Source organism: Musa acuminata, chromosome BXJ1-5 (genome assembly GCF_036884655.1).
Source record: "Musa acuminata AAA Group cultivar baxijiao chromosome BXJ1-5, Cavendish_Baxijiao_AAA, whole genome shotgun sequence".
In the NCBI taxonomy this organism is placed as follows: Eukaryota; Viridiplantae; Streptophyta; class Magnoliopsida; order Zingiberales; family Musaceae; genus Musa; species Musa acuminata.
Window position 1 is genome coordinate 40,551,319 of NC_088331.1, and position 19,149 is coordinate 40,570,467.

General features: G+C 36.8%; 2 protein-coding genes across 5 annotated transcripts; both read right to left on the minus strand.

The window, feature by feature from the left end:
* Nucleotides 1–3,612: 3,612 nt before the first annotated feature.
* Nucleotides 3,613–5,827, minus strand: LOC135674293 (probable leucine-rich repeat receptor-like protein kinase At1g68400). Its single transcript, XM_065184005.1, has 3 exons — nucleotides 4,841–5,827; nucleotides 4,397–4,762; nucleotides 3,613–4,331 (listed from the first exon to the last, which is right to left on the minus strand). The coding sequence occupies exons 1-3, from the start codon at nucleotides 5,718–5,720 to the stop codon at nucleotides 3,757–3,759; spliced, it is 1,821 nt and encodes a 606-aa protein (XP_065040077.1). The 5' UTR covers nucleotides 5,721–5,827; the 3' UTR covers nucleotides 3,613–3,756.
* A 777-nt stretch (nucleotides 5,828–6,604) lies between these two features.
* Nucleotides 6,605–9,796, minus strand: LOC135674294 (mitochondrial intermembrane space import and assembly protein 40 homolog). 4 transcript variants are annotated; one of them, XR_010513580.1, is made up of 5 exons: nucleotides 9,470–9,796; nucleotides 7,673–7,707; nucleotides 7,419–7,544; nucleotides 7,007–7,240; nucleotides 6,605–6,868 (listed from the first exon to the last, which is right to left on the minus strand). XR_010513580.1 is itself a non-coding variant. In XM_065184006.1 (4 exons), the coding sequence occupies exons 1-4, from the start codon at nucleotides 9,594–9,596 to the stop codon at nucleotides 7,070–7,072; spliced, it is 459 nt and encodes a 152-aa protein (XP_065040078.1). In that variant the 5' UTR covers nucleotides 9,597–9,796; the 3' UTR covers nucleotides 6,605–7,069. The 4 variants fall into 4 exon arrangements, 1 of the variants encoding a protein (XP_065040078.1); XR_010513581.1 differs by having other exon boundaries at nucleotides 6,605–6,915; XR_010513579.1 differs by having other exon boundaries at nucleotides 6,605–6,925.
* Between the last annotated feature and the right edge of the window lie 9,353 nt (nucleotides 9,797–19,149).

Consider the following 19,149-nt stretch of genomic DNA (forward strand, 5'->3'; position numbering starts at 1 on the left):
CTAGCACAACCAGTCATCGGAAGTGGTAACCAACCTTATGAAGACTATTAAGTATCGATAGAGGATCATCTACTCTCGGTATCATGAGAGAAATATCTCATATATTCTTGCTCAAACAAATCTCTGGCCAGGGTCATTCGGATTGAGAGAGAAAGAGTTTTTCGGGAGAATCCGATTGGAGCGAGACTCGAGCAAAAACCATATGGGTTTGACAACACTATGCCAGCATATGATCTATGAGATATTAGATGGATGAGGGACTATAAGTATACGGAGGATAGACATGTTTAATGGATTGGATTCTCTTGTATCATCTGAGGACTACGGCGTAGTGACCTAGTACGTCCACGGTCGATGAGTCGAGTGAATTATTATGGAGATAATAATTAACTGAGTCAGAAGAAATTCTGATAGGTATGACTCACGGCCGGCTCGATATTGAGCCTAGAGGGTCACAAACATATGGTAGGCGTTGCGATGAGTAGAGGTTCATATATGATATATCTATCGAAGCCCCTATCTTATTGGATATCCAATAAGCCCTTGAATTATTGGATCCTATGGATGAGATCCAATAAGAGCCAATGAGAGATTAATAGATAGAGATCCACTAATCTAAGAGGCTTGGGTAGTTAGATGAAGATCTAATATCCAATAGGGTTGGATCCATTATGATTATGTTGATAGGGAACCTCTATAAATAGTAAGGAACCAATGGTTCATAGGCTAGAGTCTTTTTTGGTTGCCTCTCCTATTCTCCTCTCGTTCTCTTCCTCATATAACAAGCTTGGAGTTTTGAGGAGCATCATCGCAGCCCTGCTGTGTGGATCACCGCTAGAGAGGAGGGTGCTTGACTTCCTTCATCCTCTTCTAGGCCTAGGGAGATTATATATCCCTGAATCCCTGCAGATCTCTAGCGAAGGAACTTATATCTCATTAAAAGTCCAACATATTCTGAGGAGGTTCCACTTGATCAGAGAGATCGTAGCCCATGGTGATCATATATCCCTAAATCCCTGCAGATCTCTAGACGGTTGCTCAAACGAAGGAACTCAGGTCTCATCAAAAGTCCAAACATATTCTGAGGAGGTTCCATTTGATCAGAGAGATCGTAGACCATGGTGATGTAGTAGTGAAAATAGTTTCATCTGAAGATAACATCGTGGATCCACTAACAAAGGTATTATCTCATATTATTTTTGAGTGTCATAGGGGTTTGATGAGGATTACACATAATAGTTTTATCTGAAGATAACATCGTGGATCCACTAACAAAGTTATTATCTCATATTATTTTTGAGTGTCATAGGGGTTTGATGAGGATTACGCTTATAGGTGATTGACTTTAGATCAAGTGAGAGATTGCTAGTTACAAGTGCCCTACAAGCCAATCACGCGAGTGATGGCACATGTGACACTTTGTACAGTCTTTATTATTATTATTATTATATTTTTATACTTTATATTGGATGATAAATATATTGTGATGTCCTTCGATTTATGCAATGAGAATTAGATCATGATGAGATCATGATAATTTGACCAATTTGCCTATAAACACATATCCTAAATATTTTTAGTCATAGATTGCTCGAGAGAGACATCGAGATAATCGAATAAATTGGTACATTATATAACACAACTAGTTATTGGGAGTGGTAGCCAACTTTACGAGAATAATTAAGTGTCGATAGAGGATCAAACTCTAGGAGAATCCGATTAGAGTGAGACTTGAGTAGATTCTGTATAAATCTGATAGCATCATACTTGGTATATAGTCTCTGAGATATTAGATACATGGTAAGTGAAGACAGATAAGTCTAATTGATGCATAATACATCTATAGTCGATGAGTTGAGTGAATTTCAACTTGTAGTGGATAATTAGATATAGATCCAATTTTCATTAAGCTAAGGATAATTGGATGTAGATCCAGTATCTAATATATTATGGTAATTGAATGGAGATCTAATACTCAATAGGATATGAACCATTAGGATTAGCAAGAGCTCTCTATAAAAAATGATGTGGGACTAAAAGAGTTATAAGACTAGACCCCTTAGCCACCACCTCTGTAACTCCTCCCCCTACTTTTTCTGTAGCTGACTACCCCTCTCTAGTGTGAGAGGATAGTGAGAAGGACTACTCCTACTATGTAATGGTAGTGCACAAAAGTAAGGAAAGAATGTGTCGTGAGCGGAGGTGCGTCGCCACTTCATCCACCGTGTGGATCGTCGCTAGAGAGAAGAACGTGAGTTCTCCTTCATCCACAAATTGAGATTTGTAGGTCAGGGATATATAAGTTCCCTTAGGTGATATCATCTCATGGCTTACATAGTTTTAGATGTGACGAGTTTTTCACTCTCGATCGTCGCACATGATTTAATATAAATCTGTTTTTAAAAAATTAATTTCTGTTTTATTTTTCCGCTAAACACACGATGCTCTTCCAGATTTTTCAACGAAAGGGACATTAAGATTGCTAAGAAGGCCATATGTGCTAAGCGATTGTCTTCAATTTTGAATAATATTGATTAGCTTTAGATGAGGATCTTACGAATCAAGTATGGGGAGAAAAATCCTTGGGATTTGGGTGGAAGTAAAGATTGTTCTTAGACTTGGCCAACATTTGTAAACTTCTTATGGACACCCAGTTTGGTTTCAAAAAAATATGCAGGAGATGGTCGTAAGACTCATTATTGGAATAACCCTTGGATTCAAACTTTACCTATTAGCCATTGGTCGACGCTTGTTAATATTGATTACTTTAATTCTATCTCTATTGCCTTCGATTTAATTACTCAAAATGGATGGAACCTTGAGCTACTTAAGTCTTGCTTTCACCCTTGCTTGATTGAGGGAATCTTGAGTATATATATTCCTGTAGCTCTCTTTGATGATAGATGGATCTAGATCTCAACTCCAGATAGACAATCCACTCCTAAAAGTGCCTACCAACTACTAAGAGGGAGATCTCAACCCGATAATGATCATTGGTCTGGGTGGATAGCATTATGAAACATGAAAGTTTATCTTAAGATTAAGATTTTCCTATGAAAACTTATGTGGAATAGATTTGCTCTGTTATATCCCATTTGTAAGATTTGTTCAAAATTTGTAAGAAATATCCTCTCTGAGTGTCTATTTGCAAGGCAGTAGGACAAGCAGGCAACCTTTCTACAACTGATCATGGGAGACTTTGATGACTGATACATCGGTTAGAGGAGAGGTCGAGGAATGATAGTATTGAAAGGGAGATGTTCTTAGCTGTTGTTGCCAATACTCAAATAAGAACCATTATCATAATCATCAAACTAATATGAAAACTTTGTTCAGGATAATGATTGCCACCATCGACATGTAGTCATGTGGCATGCTAGTCAAAACCCGAATCCGCAACCACGTCACTTACAGATGATTCGCATGAGTTGTTGTGGTTGGACACCTCGAATCCACAGTTGTTGAGCAGAGGCTAAAACTTGGAGCACCACAACTGAGGTGTTACCAAGCCTCGTTACTCATCTTCATCACTTCTCTTGGAATAAGTGCGATAAAGTAAGAAAGCACGACATCTTTGGTCGGCCCCGGATCGACTGCAAGAAGCAGGTCACATCAATGAACTGCGTGCGCAAGTAAATCTCTTATTCCCTCGAATAATAATGCTCCATCTGAACGACTCAAGCTGTTATAGTACAGTACACTTCGAATTCCGGACCACAATGCAATGCAATGCAAGCACTTCGATGGCATGCAGCATCATCTTCTCCCACTGCTGGTTCCTCTGATCTCGTCAATTCTCCTGACCACATCGCTCATCGTCGGCCGCCTCTCCGGTTCCAACTCCGTGCAATGCAGAGCAATTTCCGTCAGCTTCAGCATATCTCCATGGCTCTCCTTCTCAGCCACTATCTCCAGGTCGAGGATGTCGGTCGACCAATCGTTGTTGACAACCAGCTTCACCCACCCCGGCAAATCTTCTTCCCCATCGCCCGCGGCATGCCCGGTAATGACCTCCAGAAGTACTAGACCGAAGCAATAGACGTCGGCCTTGAGAGCGAGCTTCTTACCATGAGAGAACTCTGGTGCCCTCCCAATGGCCAACCTGTGGCTGTGACTTGAAGGTAGGAGATGGTGGAAGCCGTAATCCGTGAGCTTGGAGTAGTAGTTCATGCTTCTATGGAGGATGAGGACATTGGAGGACTTCAGGTTTGCATGAGGAACTCTGTGAGACGGCATGCACTGGTGGAGGTAAGCTAAACCTCTCGCTATTCCCTGCACTATGTTTAGGCGCGCAGCCCATTTCAAAGGCACCCTTGCTTCACCTCTGTTATCTACCACCATAAAACCATGGATTAGCTTCTGCTCTTTAAGCGAGAGGTAGGAGAAGAGTGGTTACCATGAAGAAGCTGAAACAAGCTTCCACCACGGACGTACTCATAGATAATAAGCTTCTCCTCCTTGGAGTAATGGAAGGAGATGATATCCACGAGGTTCTCATGCCTCAGCTTCCCAAGCAGCTGCATCTGATGAGCAAACTCCTTCTTGCTCATCCCATGCATGGTTTTGAGCCTCTTCACGGCGACGACTGCACCCGACCCGAGCGTCGCCTTGTAGGTGCTCCCCAGCAGCCCCTTCCCTATCACCTCCGCGGAAGAACTCAGCAGATCGTCGAGGTCGAAGGTCGCCTTCTTTTTGTCCAGGAACATCAAGTTTACGATTTTCTTTGGCTCTGTTACGCTCTCTGAGCTTTTTGCTTCCTTTTCTGTCAATGCGGTGATCGATTCTTCCGTCAAGTAGAACACAGACCAGAATTTGGACTCTGAAGGTTGTAGTGTTATACCTGGAACATGTGCTGTCTGTTTGGCCTTCTTAGAATACCTCTTCGAGTAGTACAGGAAGCAAAACATCACCATGAAGGCAATCGTGGCTGTGACAATGGCGACCAGAACAAGAATCCAAGGTCTCAATGTCTTGCTGCTCGATGACGTGGCAGGAGGAGAAAATGTGCCGCCTGCACGTCCGAGGGGGGGAACAGGGGAGACCGAAGGAGGAGGAGGAGGAGGAGGAGGAGGAGGAGCGGTGGGGCATGGCTTTGCCAATGGCCGTCCACACAACTGCGTGTTATGATCGAACGCAGTGCTGGGGAATCCCTGCATGACCGAGGTGTTGGGAATGCTGCCTTCGAGGAAGTTGTAAGACACGTTGAACACCGCCATTGTGCGTTGATCGAATGGCGGAACTGCTCCACTGAGAACATTATCCTGGAGCTCCAGCCGAGCCAGGTTCGGCAAGGCGACGAACTCCGCGGGAATCGATCCCGAGAACCGGTTTCCGGCGAAGGACACAGCGCGAAGATGAACGAGGCCTTGCAGACTCGGAAGATTGCCATGAAGGGCGTTGTCGCTGAAATTAAGGCTGGCGAGCTGCAACACGTTCTGAAGAGCCGTGGATGGAAGGGAGCCCGTCAGCTGAATCCCGTGGAGAGCGAGGCCGACGACGTTGGAGTTGAAGCATGTGATGCCCAGCCACCGGCTGCGGTGGTTGTGGCAAGGAGGGCCGGTCCAGTTGGAGTGGAGGCTCATGGCGGAGCTCAGCGAGTCGCGAAGCTGGATCAGATCGTTACGCTCGTTGTGGTACAGCTCCTCCTCCTCGAAGCTGCCACCGGATGCCGGCATGGCCGACTTCAGCAGCAGAGCTACCAGCAGCAACATCAGATTCATGTGGCCTAGTCTTCGAGGGGATCATGCCACCTGCAAGCGGCGTTCTTGGTGCCGGGATGAGACTCGGCGGACTTAACATATGCGTTGCCGAGGTGTGCAAGGCAAGGGAGGTTCGATGTGGTGGGACATGGAGTCGTGATGGAAGCGGAGGGATCAAGGAATTAGGATGGGTAAGGAATTGTTCTTTTCCTTGTATTGGCCAACAACGCAATGGGCTTCTTTTTGTGGTGGGAATGGTTGCACCAACTCACAGACCCCCCCCTTCACCCCATCGATGTCACAGTGGGGGAAAGAGGGTCAGAGTTAGCTAAGAAGTTGGACTCTTCTTGTTTTGACTGTGTCTCCTATGGGAACAGTCGTGGTGGGAATGAAGAATGTAACACGCAGTGCTGTTGCTCTTTCGTTGCCTTCAAGCAACACTACAGACGGGTAGGAGTGATCCTTTCTTGATGATTACTCGGTTGCATGGAGAGTCGACATCGGCGTTTTTAGGATGACGGCTTGAATTATACGTCATCCGCCAAATATATTGTTGGCTCGATGAGGACTACTGCATAGTGCTTTACAAACATGGTTAAAAAATGGTTTTGATTATGGTGGTATATTGTCAATTATTAAGCTTGAAATTTAGGAGAGATTTGAATGATAATTTACACTTAGCTTTCATTCACTTGTCATAATTTATCCGGAAGTGATTTAGTTTTAATTAAAAGGATGAATCCAGTGCACAAGACTTTTGTGAGTCAATATAGCTCCCAAAAAAAAAGAGGGATGAATCATGCTTATGACTTTTTAGCTTCCCTGGTCACTCCTCTATTAAAAGAACATATATGCACTAATCCTTCACATTTAAGTTACAAACTATTAGATTTGAAGACAGCATCTGTTGTTCAATCACCATGAAATTAATTACTTGTGACACTAAAAACAATATAACTCAATAAGCATACCTTATCACTACATATTGTCAAAGAAGAATCGTAATTTGAAGAGAAGATACAAGCTAATTCTGAACAATTCAATACTCTTTTCGAAAGGCGCTTTAAGCCAAGCTTATACACCATTATTAACCTTCAAAGAAGTTGCTGCTCTTCAAATGCTGCTAATCATCACAGCTTCCTAAAATCCATTACGAATTGCAACAAGTTCTGAACAAGAAATAGAATTTGCGTGATCTTGGGTTCCATAATTTAGGCTGAACAAAGCTACCACAATAAAGATAGTAAATTTTAATGCACAGAAATATATAAGTGAAGTGTATCATCAACTGCAAGAACTATCGAAACCTGAAAAGATGAATCAGTCGTTTAGGTTGTGTTATTTTGAAAATGGTGAGGAGGTTTAGCATCTCAGTTCTTTGGTCTCGGTTCTCTGGACCATGATGGAGGTATAATCTTGTAGTCTTGAACTTTCTCCTCTTCAGGTTCCTTCTCTTCATCCAAAATATCCTTGGTAAATGCATCAGGGTTTGCCTTAATGCAGTTCTGCAAGGCGACAAAAGGATTCACACAGTCTGATCCCTGCATAACCAAATCAAGTCCATTATGCATTCATAACCTGCCTCAGTTATTCCATCAAGAATAAGAAGCAATATCCTTCTGTGAATGCTATAAGGACACAAACCAGAAAAAGGCCAAGGCAAAAAGCGACCAAAGCTACTAAAATGAATCAGAATGCAGAGTTCAAGAAAATAATCACCTTCTCTTCTGCAGTGCTCTTAATGAAACAGACGAATGCCTCTGAAAACTGAACCCCACAGGGACCCTTTCTCAAGTCAGCAACACATGGACATTTCAATGCTCTTTGTGCCTTCTCTTCCAGTGACTATGGAAGCATTCAAGAGAATATTTCACGTATATGGATCATTCACTTGCTAGTCAGTAAAATATAGGCAATAAAACCTCTGAATAGAAACTCAGAATAAATATTAGATGTAAAAGGAAATAGCATACCTCTTCACTGTCATTGTCTCCAGTTGCCATTGCTTCTGCATATCAAAAATTACTTAATATTTTAATATTTTTCTCCATTCTCAAGTAATTCTCGAAATTCATTAAAAGTAGGAAGAAAATCATACAAGGAGACATGGCATAGAAGATAATTTCCTTGAAAAACTTCATTTCTCTCCATTTTCAGATCACTAAAGTAATTGAAATGTCGGATCAGGTCAAGATCAAGTAATTATCAGGTGGCTTTGGGTCTGCGTCAACCAAATATTCACCTGATGGTAAGATTGCAGCCAAATTGACCTGATTTCTCTTTAAAGAACAAGGTAAAAGTCTGCTAGCTCAGCCTGATCCAACCTGACTCATTAAATATATTGGTTGAGTCCAACTTGTGAAATATTAAACCTGTCCTGAGTTTGAGTTAGCACTATGCATCCATGATACCCATCTCAGCCTGACCTGATCTCTCTGAAAAATTGGCACCTCTAATTCAAAACCTGAGCAGGTCCTTTTCACCAACTTACAGTTTTATGTTGCAGTTAATATACCCCAAGAAATTCTCAGAACTCACAAAAAATCGATAAAGGAAAAGATACACACCATATACCTTTTTTGAAATTATGGCTATATATTCCTTTCAGCACTAACCATGATTTTGACAAACATTTATTACCTAATAGAGTTAATTGCAAATGTTAGTAATACGACTCTTAAAATTCCATCTTTGTCAAATTGGATATCATTTCAAATATCATCCGTCTAATCATAGCACATAAGTTCAACTCCATATAGTTTTAATTATTGTTTTATTGATTTTTTATTTCCTAAAAAAGGTTACCTTAAAAATTTTAATAAATTAAATGGTTCATGTGGATTCTCAGAGTTCCATTCTATGATGTAAATTTGATTTGCCATTTCATAATTTATGAAGTCTCATATCCCACATCTTTACTTCCTAAAGAGTCAGGATTTATCATGATAATTAATATATAATAGGTCTCTTTATTTCTAACTATTCTGATTCTGATAAACACGTACATAAAGTTTATGTTGCTGAAATGAGAATGATGAGACGCATGTGTGAAATTATAGAAAAGATTAAAAATATATTTTTTTTTTATTTGTGAACAACTATGTACCGCTTCGATATAGGATAAATTGAGAGAGAATTGTTTGAGATAATATGAGCATGTACTTAGTAGACCTACAGATATAATAGTTAGAAAATGTGAAATATTTAACATATGATGAGAGATAAAGGAAAACCGAAAAGGTTTTTAACATAAACTATAAATAAAGATTTAAATACTCTTAATTTAAATAAAAAACCTTTTACAAATCTTAGTAGAGGCAAAAAAATCTATGTAGCCAATTCCAAATAGTTGGGACTATTGGTTTTGTTGTTGTTGTTCTATTCTGATTCTTCTTCATTGCCTGATTAACATGATATTTGTTATAATTAACAAACATATAACTAAACCAGTAGACAATCATGCAAAATACAGTTAAGAAGTTGATAATAGAAGTTTACTGGTTTAATAGAACCATCAACTGAACCTAACACACTGAACAAAGAAGATGTTTTTTTTTTTTGCATGATTCTATACGAAATTTCATTAACGAATAGATGTTGTCAGTGTCAAGCAAAGTGAAGTGACCCCTTCCACTATTAATTTTTCTGATCTGGGTACTGATAAGCGTTTGCGATTGTTGAGACTACCAATTGGAAAATATCAAAGAAGTAACCCTTGCAAAAGAACAATGATGCTAAAAGTGATCGACATTAGTAGGAAGAGGAAGGACCTGCGACCAGAGCTTCCATGGAAGAAGCGGCCGGAGATGGAGGGGGTTCGATCGACGGCGGTGGCTGCTCCATCTTGCTCGCAGCTTCGGCAGCGGCGGCCGCGGCATCGCTCTGAGTCTGGCCCATGAAGAGGAGCCACGAAGAAAGCAAGGGGGACGGTGGGAAGTATGCGGCGGCAAGATGGGAACAAGAAGGAATTTCCACGGCCTTTCTCGTTCGGCGACTAAGGGTTGGTTTGCACCTCCTCAGAGGCAAAGAGTCGACCAATTTGACTGCAGACCGACCCCCACCGCAGAGGCGAAATGCTCGACGACTTGTGTGACTGAACCTTCTCAAAATTTCAGCCATATAGCGGCCCATATAATCCATAAGACGGGATTACCCTTATTGGGCCGTATTGAGGCCGATTAGATTCGTATCGCTCGTTCTCCGTTCTATCTGATCCTCCTCCTCCTCATGTTTATATTTAAGCTATTAGAAAAGCATTCAATATATCTATATGTCTTAAGAATTTGGCAATATGATTAATCATGAGAAGAATATAGATCATGCATGATCCAATCAGGCCAACTAAGTTTGAGATTACAGTGACATAGATTAGATTATGTGATCCCATTTAATTAAGTAAGATATATTATAGTTATGATTAGATTATGATTATGATTATTGACTAATAGAAAAGAAGTTTATGATTCCTTATGAGATAATTTTGATGGGAGAAACTCTCCTAATAACTTATCCTAAACCCTTTGTTCTCGCCTATAAATAGACAGGACCGTTAAGGGCTAAACAGAGACACCTAGGCAACTGAGAGATTAAAGTTTTTCTCTCAATCAATCCAAGAAGGAATATCTAGTTCTCCTTGTATATTGATATCTCAGATCCGACTTTGTATATTAATATCTCATATCCGACGATAGTGCGTATGTAGATCAGATAAGATTTATTCTTCTGAGCAACAATAAAATGTACGCATCATAATATTATTTAGATCTTATTTTATTTTATTTTAATTTTATTATATATATTTTTTATATTACATATAGTATAATTAAAGATTTTATACTAATATACTGTACAGTAGGCAATCAGTAATGCCTATTGCACAACAAAATACTGAATAAAATAACATGAGACAACAAACATGAAGGTGATATAAAGTACTTTGGAACATGTAATCTTTCTTCAAGAACCAACTCGCGCAAGCATGCATTGGGTTGCATGCCAATGCAACGCTCAGTTTCTTGCTCCTAATGGTGCGTGTCGAGAACACACATGTTGCATGGCATCTCTAGCTCAGTGTTCAGTGATGGGGAACCTCATGGCCCATGCTTCCCTGTCATCTGTTGAGCTACAGAATGGGTATTGAATAGAGCAGCTGATAGGACTGCATGTCTATCTTGTCTCCGTGTTTAGCAGAATGATTAGCTTCAGAAAGAGGGAGTGAAAGGGAGTCTGTCGTCTGCGGTGTATAGATTATGTGATCGTATTTAATTAAATAAAATATATTATAAATTTAATAAAATTTTAATTATATTATAATAAATTTTTTAGAAGATTATAAGATAACTCTCTTAATTATCATTCTAATCTGTTATTAAGATTACATGTTTATTCTTAATTTTATTAAATCTCTAATTCATCGATCATGTGGCGGAACAGTAAGCCAATAATGGAGACTCCTCCGATCTTAAAATGACTCGCATTCAATCAGAGCAGTACTGCATTCAGATGAACTGTAACAAACAACCTCCAACGACGATCATCACCCAGTCAGAGTACTGTATCATTTACTAAATGCGAATTATTTCCAACTGGAGACTGCATAATCCATCAAGAATACTGTAACGAAAGCTTTATGACAAGTAGGACGTTCCCCACACGTCATTTCACTGCTGCCTATTCTCGTTCACGGGAACTTATGTGTCGACAACTTGAAGTGGACATGTTGTTTGCATGGGAATTCTTCAAAGCTGTAGGTTAGATCCTAATTAAGCGTCTTATGGACAGAACTATTAGCAGAAACTGTGATGCCCTGGTGATCGCTTGCCATTTCTACGTTTGCTCGTTATCATCCTTATAGGTCGTCTTTTAGCTTATATGGATTATTTAATTAAATAAAAATATATTATAATTTTAATTAAAGTTTAATTACGATTATCGATCAATAAAAAATTTATATACGATCGGATTCCTCGATAGATTACTTATCATAAATCCTTTGTTTCTACTTATAAATAAATAAGATTTTTTTGACTACCATAGACACGATTGACATTATTTATTTATTCTCAATTTTTTTTAGTTCTTATTTCATCGTTCATAGCATAGCAACTGTATGAATGATAGAAAAAGAGAAGAATATAAGTTTAATTCTCTTTGCATATCAAACTATGAAGTATATTTTACGAATCAAATAAAGATATTCTAAACGGCATTAAAAGGTATGCATCCTAATCTTGTTCTATTACTATTTGATTTTAGATTATGATATTAAATTTATTTTGTATAATAATATGATTATGATTTTATGCTTATAATTAGCATCGTAGCATATTGTTTTAAAAATAAATACCTTATATCATAAAAGTTTAGATCTATTTGTATTATCGCCTTTCACTTGTGAAATATGATTTAATCTGTTGTTTATCTAGTTAATCTTAGTCATTCACTTGTGGGCGATGAAGATTTCCTTACCCATGCAAATGGTATCGTGGATTACTATCGATGGCATCGTAAGCGGTTACAATCATAGAATCTCGATCGCTAGCGTCGATTCATGATGGTTTTGGCAATTATCGAGGGTGATGGTCTCATAATGTTTAGTGTGGTGATGAAAAGTCGTGGCTACTATAGGTAGATACAAGGGGGTGTAGTGTTGCTAGATGTCGTATGCACTATTGCGACTGAAGGTGGTTGCACTCAGGTGCACAAGACCAAGGTAGTTAAAGGTTGCTACTACATATAGTGACTCTATGGAGGGTGGCGCAAGTGGCTGGCGAAAGCACTGGAAACGCTGCACAGTAAGTGACTGTTATAATGTAGAAGACATCCATGTAGGTGTAGGTGATAGCTGCGACAAGCAGAGAAGCTATTGTGATGTCATGACAAAGCGGTCCCTCAGCAAAGGTAACGATCGGTGGTGCGATAACTGTGCAATAGGGCAATAGTCCTATTTGGTGTCATTGAGTGGCTACGCTTGATGGTGGTTGGGCACTTAGACGATGGTGTCGACAATTGTAAGGATGCCACCAATCCAAGAAAGAGGTTCACAAGTGCCCTTATGATTGAGTGTATCATCCGATGGTGGTAGTCAACGAATCGATAATGGGCCATAGTGAAAAAACCTATAAAAGAAGAGGCACAAGAGCGTGTTGTTCATATGCACACTTTGATCTAATTGGTCAAGTACCTTTTTTATTTTTCGTTCACCCTTAAGTTTTGACAAGCTATTCCTATAATTTTGACCTAAGATTGGTCAAAATCCTATGTTGACCAAAATTAGGGCAACGATTGATCTTTGATATTTTTGGAGTTGGTCAACTTAATTTTTGATCGCTTGACCAATGCTAACTTGGTCAAAGATCTATTTTGAGTTTTTAAAGATGGTCAATTTGATTGAATTTGGGGGAAGTCAAATTTTAACCAATTTTTGGCTTTAGTCAATTTTAATTTTGACTAATCTTATATATATATATATATATATATATATATATATATATATATATATATATATATATATATATATATATATATATATGTAATTTGTGCTTCTATCGATATGCTAGTTATAATTTAATATGTAAAACTCTAGCACTACATGATTGAATCTTTTGTTGTGGCTTTTTCTTTTCAAATTTAGATATCTTAACCCTATTGTTATCAAATTTTGATTCATTCTCTCTTATTTTTGTTGTTTGTGAACTTGATATTGCTATTATTTGTCCCTAATATTCTAAATATCCTCAATAACTTTTTTGATTATCGTAACTCTATCAATCATATCAACATATGGTTGGAGCTTTAAAGTTGATATTGACTGACTTATCATTGATCTTATTCTTCTTTCAAATCTTTTTAAATTTCTAGATTCATTATTAGTCATATGAGTAGTAAATCTGAAAAGTTTAATGAATTTAGCTTCATATTGTGCTATGTTAAATTTCTTTAGATAATATTTAAGAACTCTATTTTTTCTTATCTTTGATGCAATATGGAAAATAATTATTATTAAACCTTTTTAAGAGTACCCTAGTGATAGGCTTCAATATGACTTTAAAAATTCTCTTAATTATTCTCCACTAGTATTCAACCTCTCTTTCAAATATAAAGGTGGTAAAAAAAGCTTCTGATCATTAGAATAATTTAATACATTATCCATTTTATCATTCATTATTCTACCACTATTGGATTAGCTTCATTATTGAAATAGGAACAACTTAGCTCCTTAAATTGTTTTATTCCCAATCTATTCTGATTTAATGTTCTTACTTTATCATTTCTTATTTGTTGAAATTATTATTGCATCACATTTAACATAGTCTCTAGAATTCTGATAATCAACAGAAGGACTATCTGATATCATCATAGATTCATAAAAAAATCAAAAGATTATTTCTATCAATAACTTTTCTAAGATAGGTTACAACAAGATTCTAATTTGTTAAATTTTCTCATTTTTCTTCTTTAATTATTTAGATTTAGCTAACACAAAATATGATAAGCATGCAATTTAAACAGGTCATAAGTCTCAAAAATATAACAAGTATGAGTGACACACTACTTCTTAATTTAGTTAGCTACACATGCCCTCCCCTTTCTCACTTTTGTTTAACTAAATCTTAACTAAATTAATGTGAATCTTCTATAAATTATATTTAAATTTTAAATTTTAGAATTACTAGTCATATGTGCCTTACAAGCCAATCACGTGAGTGATAGCACATTTGGCATACTACGTAGTTTTTTTGCTTATTATTATTATTGATATTTTCTTACTTTATATTATATATTGCATATATTGTAATGGATATGAATCTATATAATAAAAATCGGATCATGATGAGATCACAATAATGAGACCGATTTACCTTTAAACATAGACCCTAAAAATCTTGATCGTAGATTACTCGAGAAGGATATCGAGATAACTGGATAGACTGGTGTGACGTATACTCATTTATATGATGGAGGCAGCTGGTTGCTCGTATGGGGGTACTAGAGATACAGGTGCTCATTAGATAATTAGTTCACTAATCGATCCGCTCATATAACGTTGGATGGTTGATGATATATCATTGTCAGATAGCGATTCTTTCGTTCCAGTAGTGTATCTGATCCTTATACTTGATACACCAAGGATGTCCTATATGAGTAATCCACTCTTTGATACCAAACTTTTAGGTTTTGAAGTTTCAAATCTAGCACAACTGGTCATCGAGAGTGACAGCCAACCTTACGAGAGTAATTGTGTGTCGATAGAGGATCATCCGCTTTTATTTTCATGAGAGAATATCCTATATATTCTTAGTTAAATAAATATCTAGCCAGGGTCATTCGGATTGAGAGAAAAAAAGTTCTCTTGGAGAATCTGATTAGAGCGAGATTCGAATAAAAACTATATGGGTTTGACAGCACCATGCTCGGTATATGATCTCTGGGATATTAGATGGATAATGGAATATATATTTGGTAACTGAAGATAGACAAGACCAATGGATTAGATTCTCATGTATCATTTTGGGACTATGACATAGTGGCTTAGTACGTTCATAGTCGATGAGTTGAATGAATTATTATACAGATAATAATTCAATAAGTAAGAAAGAGTTCTGACAAGTATGACTCATGACTAACTTGATATTAGGCCTAGAGGGTCACATACATATTGTAGGTGTTGCGACGAGTAGAGGTTCATATATGAGATATCCGTTGGAGCCCTTATCTTATTGAATATATAATAAGCCCTTGAATTATTGGATCTTAAGGATAAGATCCAAAAAGAGTTAATAAGAGTTTATTGGATAGAGATTCACTAATCTAAGAGGCTTGGGTAGTTTGATGGAGATAGAGTACCTAATAAGATAAGATCCATTATGGTTTAGTTGATAGGGACCTTTGTGAATAAGATGGAACCAAAAGTGCTATAGGTTAGACCCTTTTTGGCTACCACCTCCTATACTCCTCTCTCCCTCTCCTCCTCAGCCAATAGCCCGAGTTTGGGGAGTGTGGACAGCAAAAAGGGTCAACCCCTTCTTAATCATATTGTGCGTGTGGAAAAGAGGATTGTGCAACAATTTGAGAAGTCTTCGCAACGTCTATCGTGTGGATCATCGCTAGAGAGGAGTACAGTTGACCTCCTTCATCCTCTCCCATAGATCTATAAGTTTTCAAGGATATACATTCTCCCTAGGTAATATATCTTTTACGTACACGTAGTTTTCGGTTTTGCGGATTTTTGCGCACCAATCCTCACACGACGACAAGAAACTTTTTCTATGAAAAATTCTAAGATTTTTTTTATTTTTCCACTATGCATGTGATGCTATCCCAGATTTCCTAATAATAATTAGGTCCTTAGCACTAAACTTCTAATATAAAATTATTTAATATAAAAAATTATTAAAAAAATTCTTATTGAAAAAATAATAAATAATAAATATTATAAATAATTTAAAAATAAAGGATATTACAAAAGTGAAGGATATTATAGAAGTGATAGGATATCCATTGATTTTGTAAATTACCTCAATGATAGGAAGTCCACTTCAAGATTTATATTTACGTGTGTTGGAGAAGAAACTTTTTTAAAAGAGTATAAACTAATTATTTATTAAATCATCAACAATATAAGCTAAATTTATGAAATACTTTAAGGTCATAAATCAAGTTTTATGTTTGTGAAATTTCATCTCAGGGTTTAGTATAATCGACTTAATTGTCACCCTTTTAAAAATATTTTGTGATAATACCATAATAATTTTTTTTTTTAGAATGATAAGTGCTCTAGTAGTTCTAAGTATATTGAGATAAAATATTTAGTAATTATAGAAAAAGTCTATAAATAATAAGTATCATTTGTGAATCTAAGTATCACTTTGATGTTTATTGATAAATTTACTAAAACTTTATAGCCCAAAATATTTAAAAAATATGTTTTTAGAATATAGCTAGTGAGAAACTCATAAAAATATGATAATACATATTTAAGCGGATATTATTATTAATATATATTTTTACTTAATTAAAGTTTTTTTTATATTATGATTATATTTATGTATATGTATATTATAGTTGAATACAAGAATAAGATTATTTTAATAAGATAAATTATAAAGGTCATTATCTATTACATTAGGAAAGACTAATAGTGTTATAGTAAATGAAATGAAGTATGTCATCGATGACATACAATTGCTATAACTCACATTGGTAATCGAACTTAATAAATATTATTATACTTATTAAACTTATGACTTGTTTTAAGATTTATGGTCATGTATAAAATACTTTTAAAAAATTTTAGAACATAATAAGAAAAAATATTTTTAAATAAAATTTTATTTTATTTTATTTATTTTAATTTTTTTATATTTTATCAATTAATGGGCTAGGTAAAAGAATGTTAGACTATGTAGCCCTATTTAATTAGATAAGATATATTATATTTTTTATTAAATTCTGATTATGATTATCAACTAATAAAAAGGAAGTCCACTTATGATCGGATTTCTTAGAAAATGATCTTAATAAAAAGAACTCTTATAATCACTTATCTTAAACTCTTTGCTCTTATTTATAAATAGATAAAGTCTCTTAGGGAGTACGATACGATCAAGATTATTGATCTATTTTTATTTTATTTTAGTCTATATTCTAAAGGATAGGACGAACGGAGAAGATGAATCTAATACTCTTTTGATATCACTATTGCTGCTTTCTAAGAATGAAACTACAAAACATATTTTAAGAATTAAATAAAGATATTCACAATGATGTGAAAAGATATACATCCTAATATAGATATATTGTTATTTAATTTTAAATTTTAACACTAAATTTATTTCATATAATAATATGATTCTAATTTTATGCTTACACTTTCATCATCACGTCTCTCTTTTTCTGAGAGAAAAAAAAAATACAAGAGTCATTTTTTTTTTATCAGTCAAATAAATAGCACTGTTGAGATACAACGACAACTGCTTTCTCATACTGTAACAAGCCATCTTCGTTGGACCTGATTGATGAAGCTTGAATAATGGGAGATATACTACCGATGCTTCTCACAAGTTCTAAGCAGACAGTGAAAACACACGAGTGTTAACAGCATCACCATGTTTACGTATCTGTACTTTGCCATAAATTATCAAGCTATCGTTGTCACTGCTGACACATGATCCAGCTTTTACCAATCTCCATTTGGTCGAACAGGTTGATCGCGTTAAAAGTTTGAAGGTTGCTATGTGAATATCGTGCAACAACAAACGATTCTAACAATTATTTAGGTGACTGCTTAGAGTAGATTGATCATCTCATATCTATATATTTCCATTTGTTCGTCTAGTTGTACTGCTCGGAGACAAAGCTTTGAGTTATGCATGTCATATTAGATGGGATTCCACATGTAACTCTCAGGTCATGTCATCCACTGCTTTGTCTTTTCATTCAAAGTTAATGGTTTGTACATTCAATGAGTGGTACGTGCAATCACAAGCCTCATGGACTCCTGATCTTAACGTAGCTCTTAGTACTTCGTTTTTTGTCCATTGCTGACATAGAAGGACATGCTTTCCTCAGAACTAAAAGAAAAGGAAAAAGAGGACATGCTACTCCTCTTCCATAATGATACAATGCTCCCCTACTAACTTATCTATGGGAACTTAGCGTTTGTTGTAATCCTAAGGGAAGCCAACGATTTACTGCAGCTTCTTTTCTCTCAGGACAAAAGCCTTTCGTCTTCCAAGATCTGACATCTCCTCATTGTAAGAATTGTTGTATCTCATCTTGTTTGCTAGTGCTACAAGCTGAGCTAACTAAACTCCTAATCCCTTGTTAGGAAAAGAAATCACCACACTTGAGACAAAAATAATAATAGATTCTTCCGTGAACCGAGCTGTGTCAGCTTGGCATGCAAATTATGCGTCGTAAACATGGCAGACAGAGACAATAATCTAATCGATGTGCTACATATCACACGGTGAGACAGCTAAACTCTTGTATCGGTGGCGCTTCTTGTTCGCATGTGCTGGCTGACTCCTCCCCGAGTTGGCAGTGACCGTGAGAGGTTGGCAAACCATTTACTCTTGCGTGTTAGGCAAACCATTCGATGAAATGCGTCTGCAAAGTTCTTCATTTAGAGACCCTTTTTGCTATCAAAATTGTCTCGGGTGAAGAGCTACGATGAATCTATTTATTCCAATATGCATGATTTCTTTACATATATGATTCATTTCCCAACCAATTACTGTAAATATTTACAAGTACTCCTCTACTTGTTTGCAGTCTCACCTCGCCTCCATCATCGCGGGTTCCATGGAGAAGACGCTCCGAGGCCAGAATAAAGGAACGGCAGCGAAGCATAGATGTCGTGACTCAAGCCGTGTCATTCTTGCATGTGCGTCGACGGCGTACTTGCGGCATGGACGGGTACAAAAGCTGGTGTCCGTTGTTGCTTTTT

What these genes read in the sequence shown, in the direction of transcription:
- LOC135674294 (XM_065184006.1), bottom strand. Translation starts at nt 9,596, where the DNA reads ATGGGCCAGACTCAGAGCGATGCCGCGGCCGCCGCTGCCGAAGCTGCG. An exon ending in CATGGAAGCTCTGGTCGCAG is followed by an intron (nt 7,708 to 9,469) that starts GTCCTTCCTCTT and finishes TTTGATATGCAG; the next exon opens with AAGCAATGGCAACTGGAGAC. An exon ending in GAGACAATGACAGTGAAGAG is followed by an intron (nt 7,545 to 7,672) that starts GTATGCTATTTC and finishes ATGCTTCCATAG; the next exon opens with TCACTGGAAGAGAAGGCACA.
- LOC135674293 (XM_065184005.1), bottom strand. Translation starts at nt 5,720, where the DNA reads ATGAATCTGATGTTGCTGCTGGTAGCTCTGCTGCTGAAGTCGGCCATG. An exon ending in ACAGACAGCACATGTTCCAG is followed by an intron (nt 4,763 to 4,840) that starts GTATAACACTAC and finishes CCGCATTGACAG; the next exon opens with AAAAGGAAGCAAAAAGCTCA. An exon ending in CTTGTTTCAGCTTCTTCATG is followed by an intron (nt 4,332 to 4,396) that starts GTAACCACTCTT and finishes TTATGGTGGTAG; the next exon opens with ATAACAGAGGTGAAGCAAGG.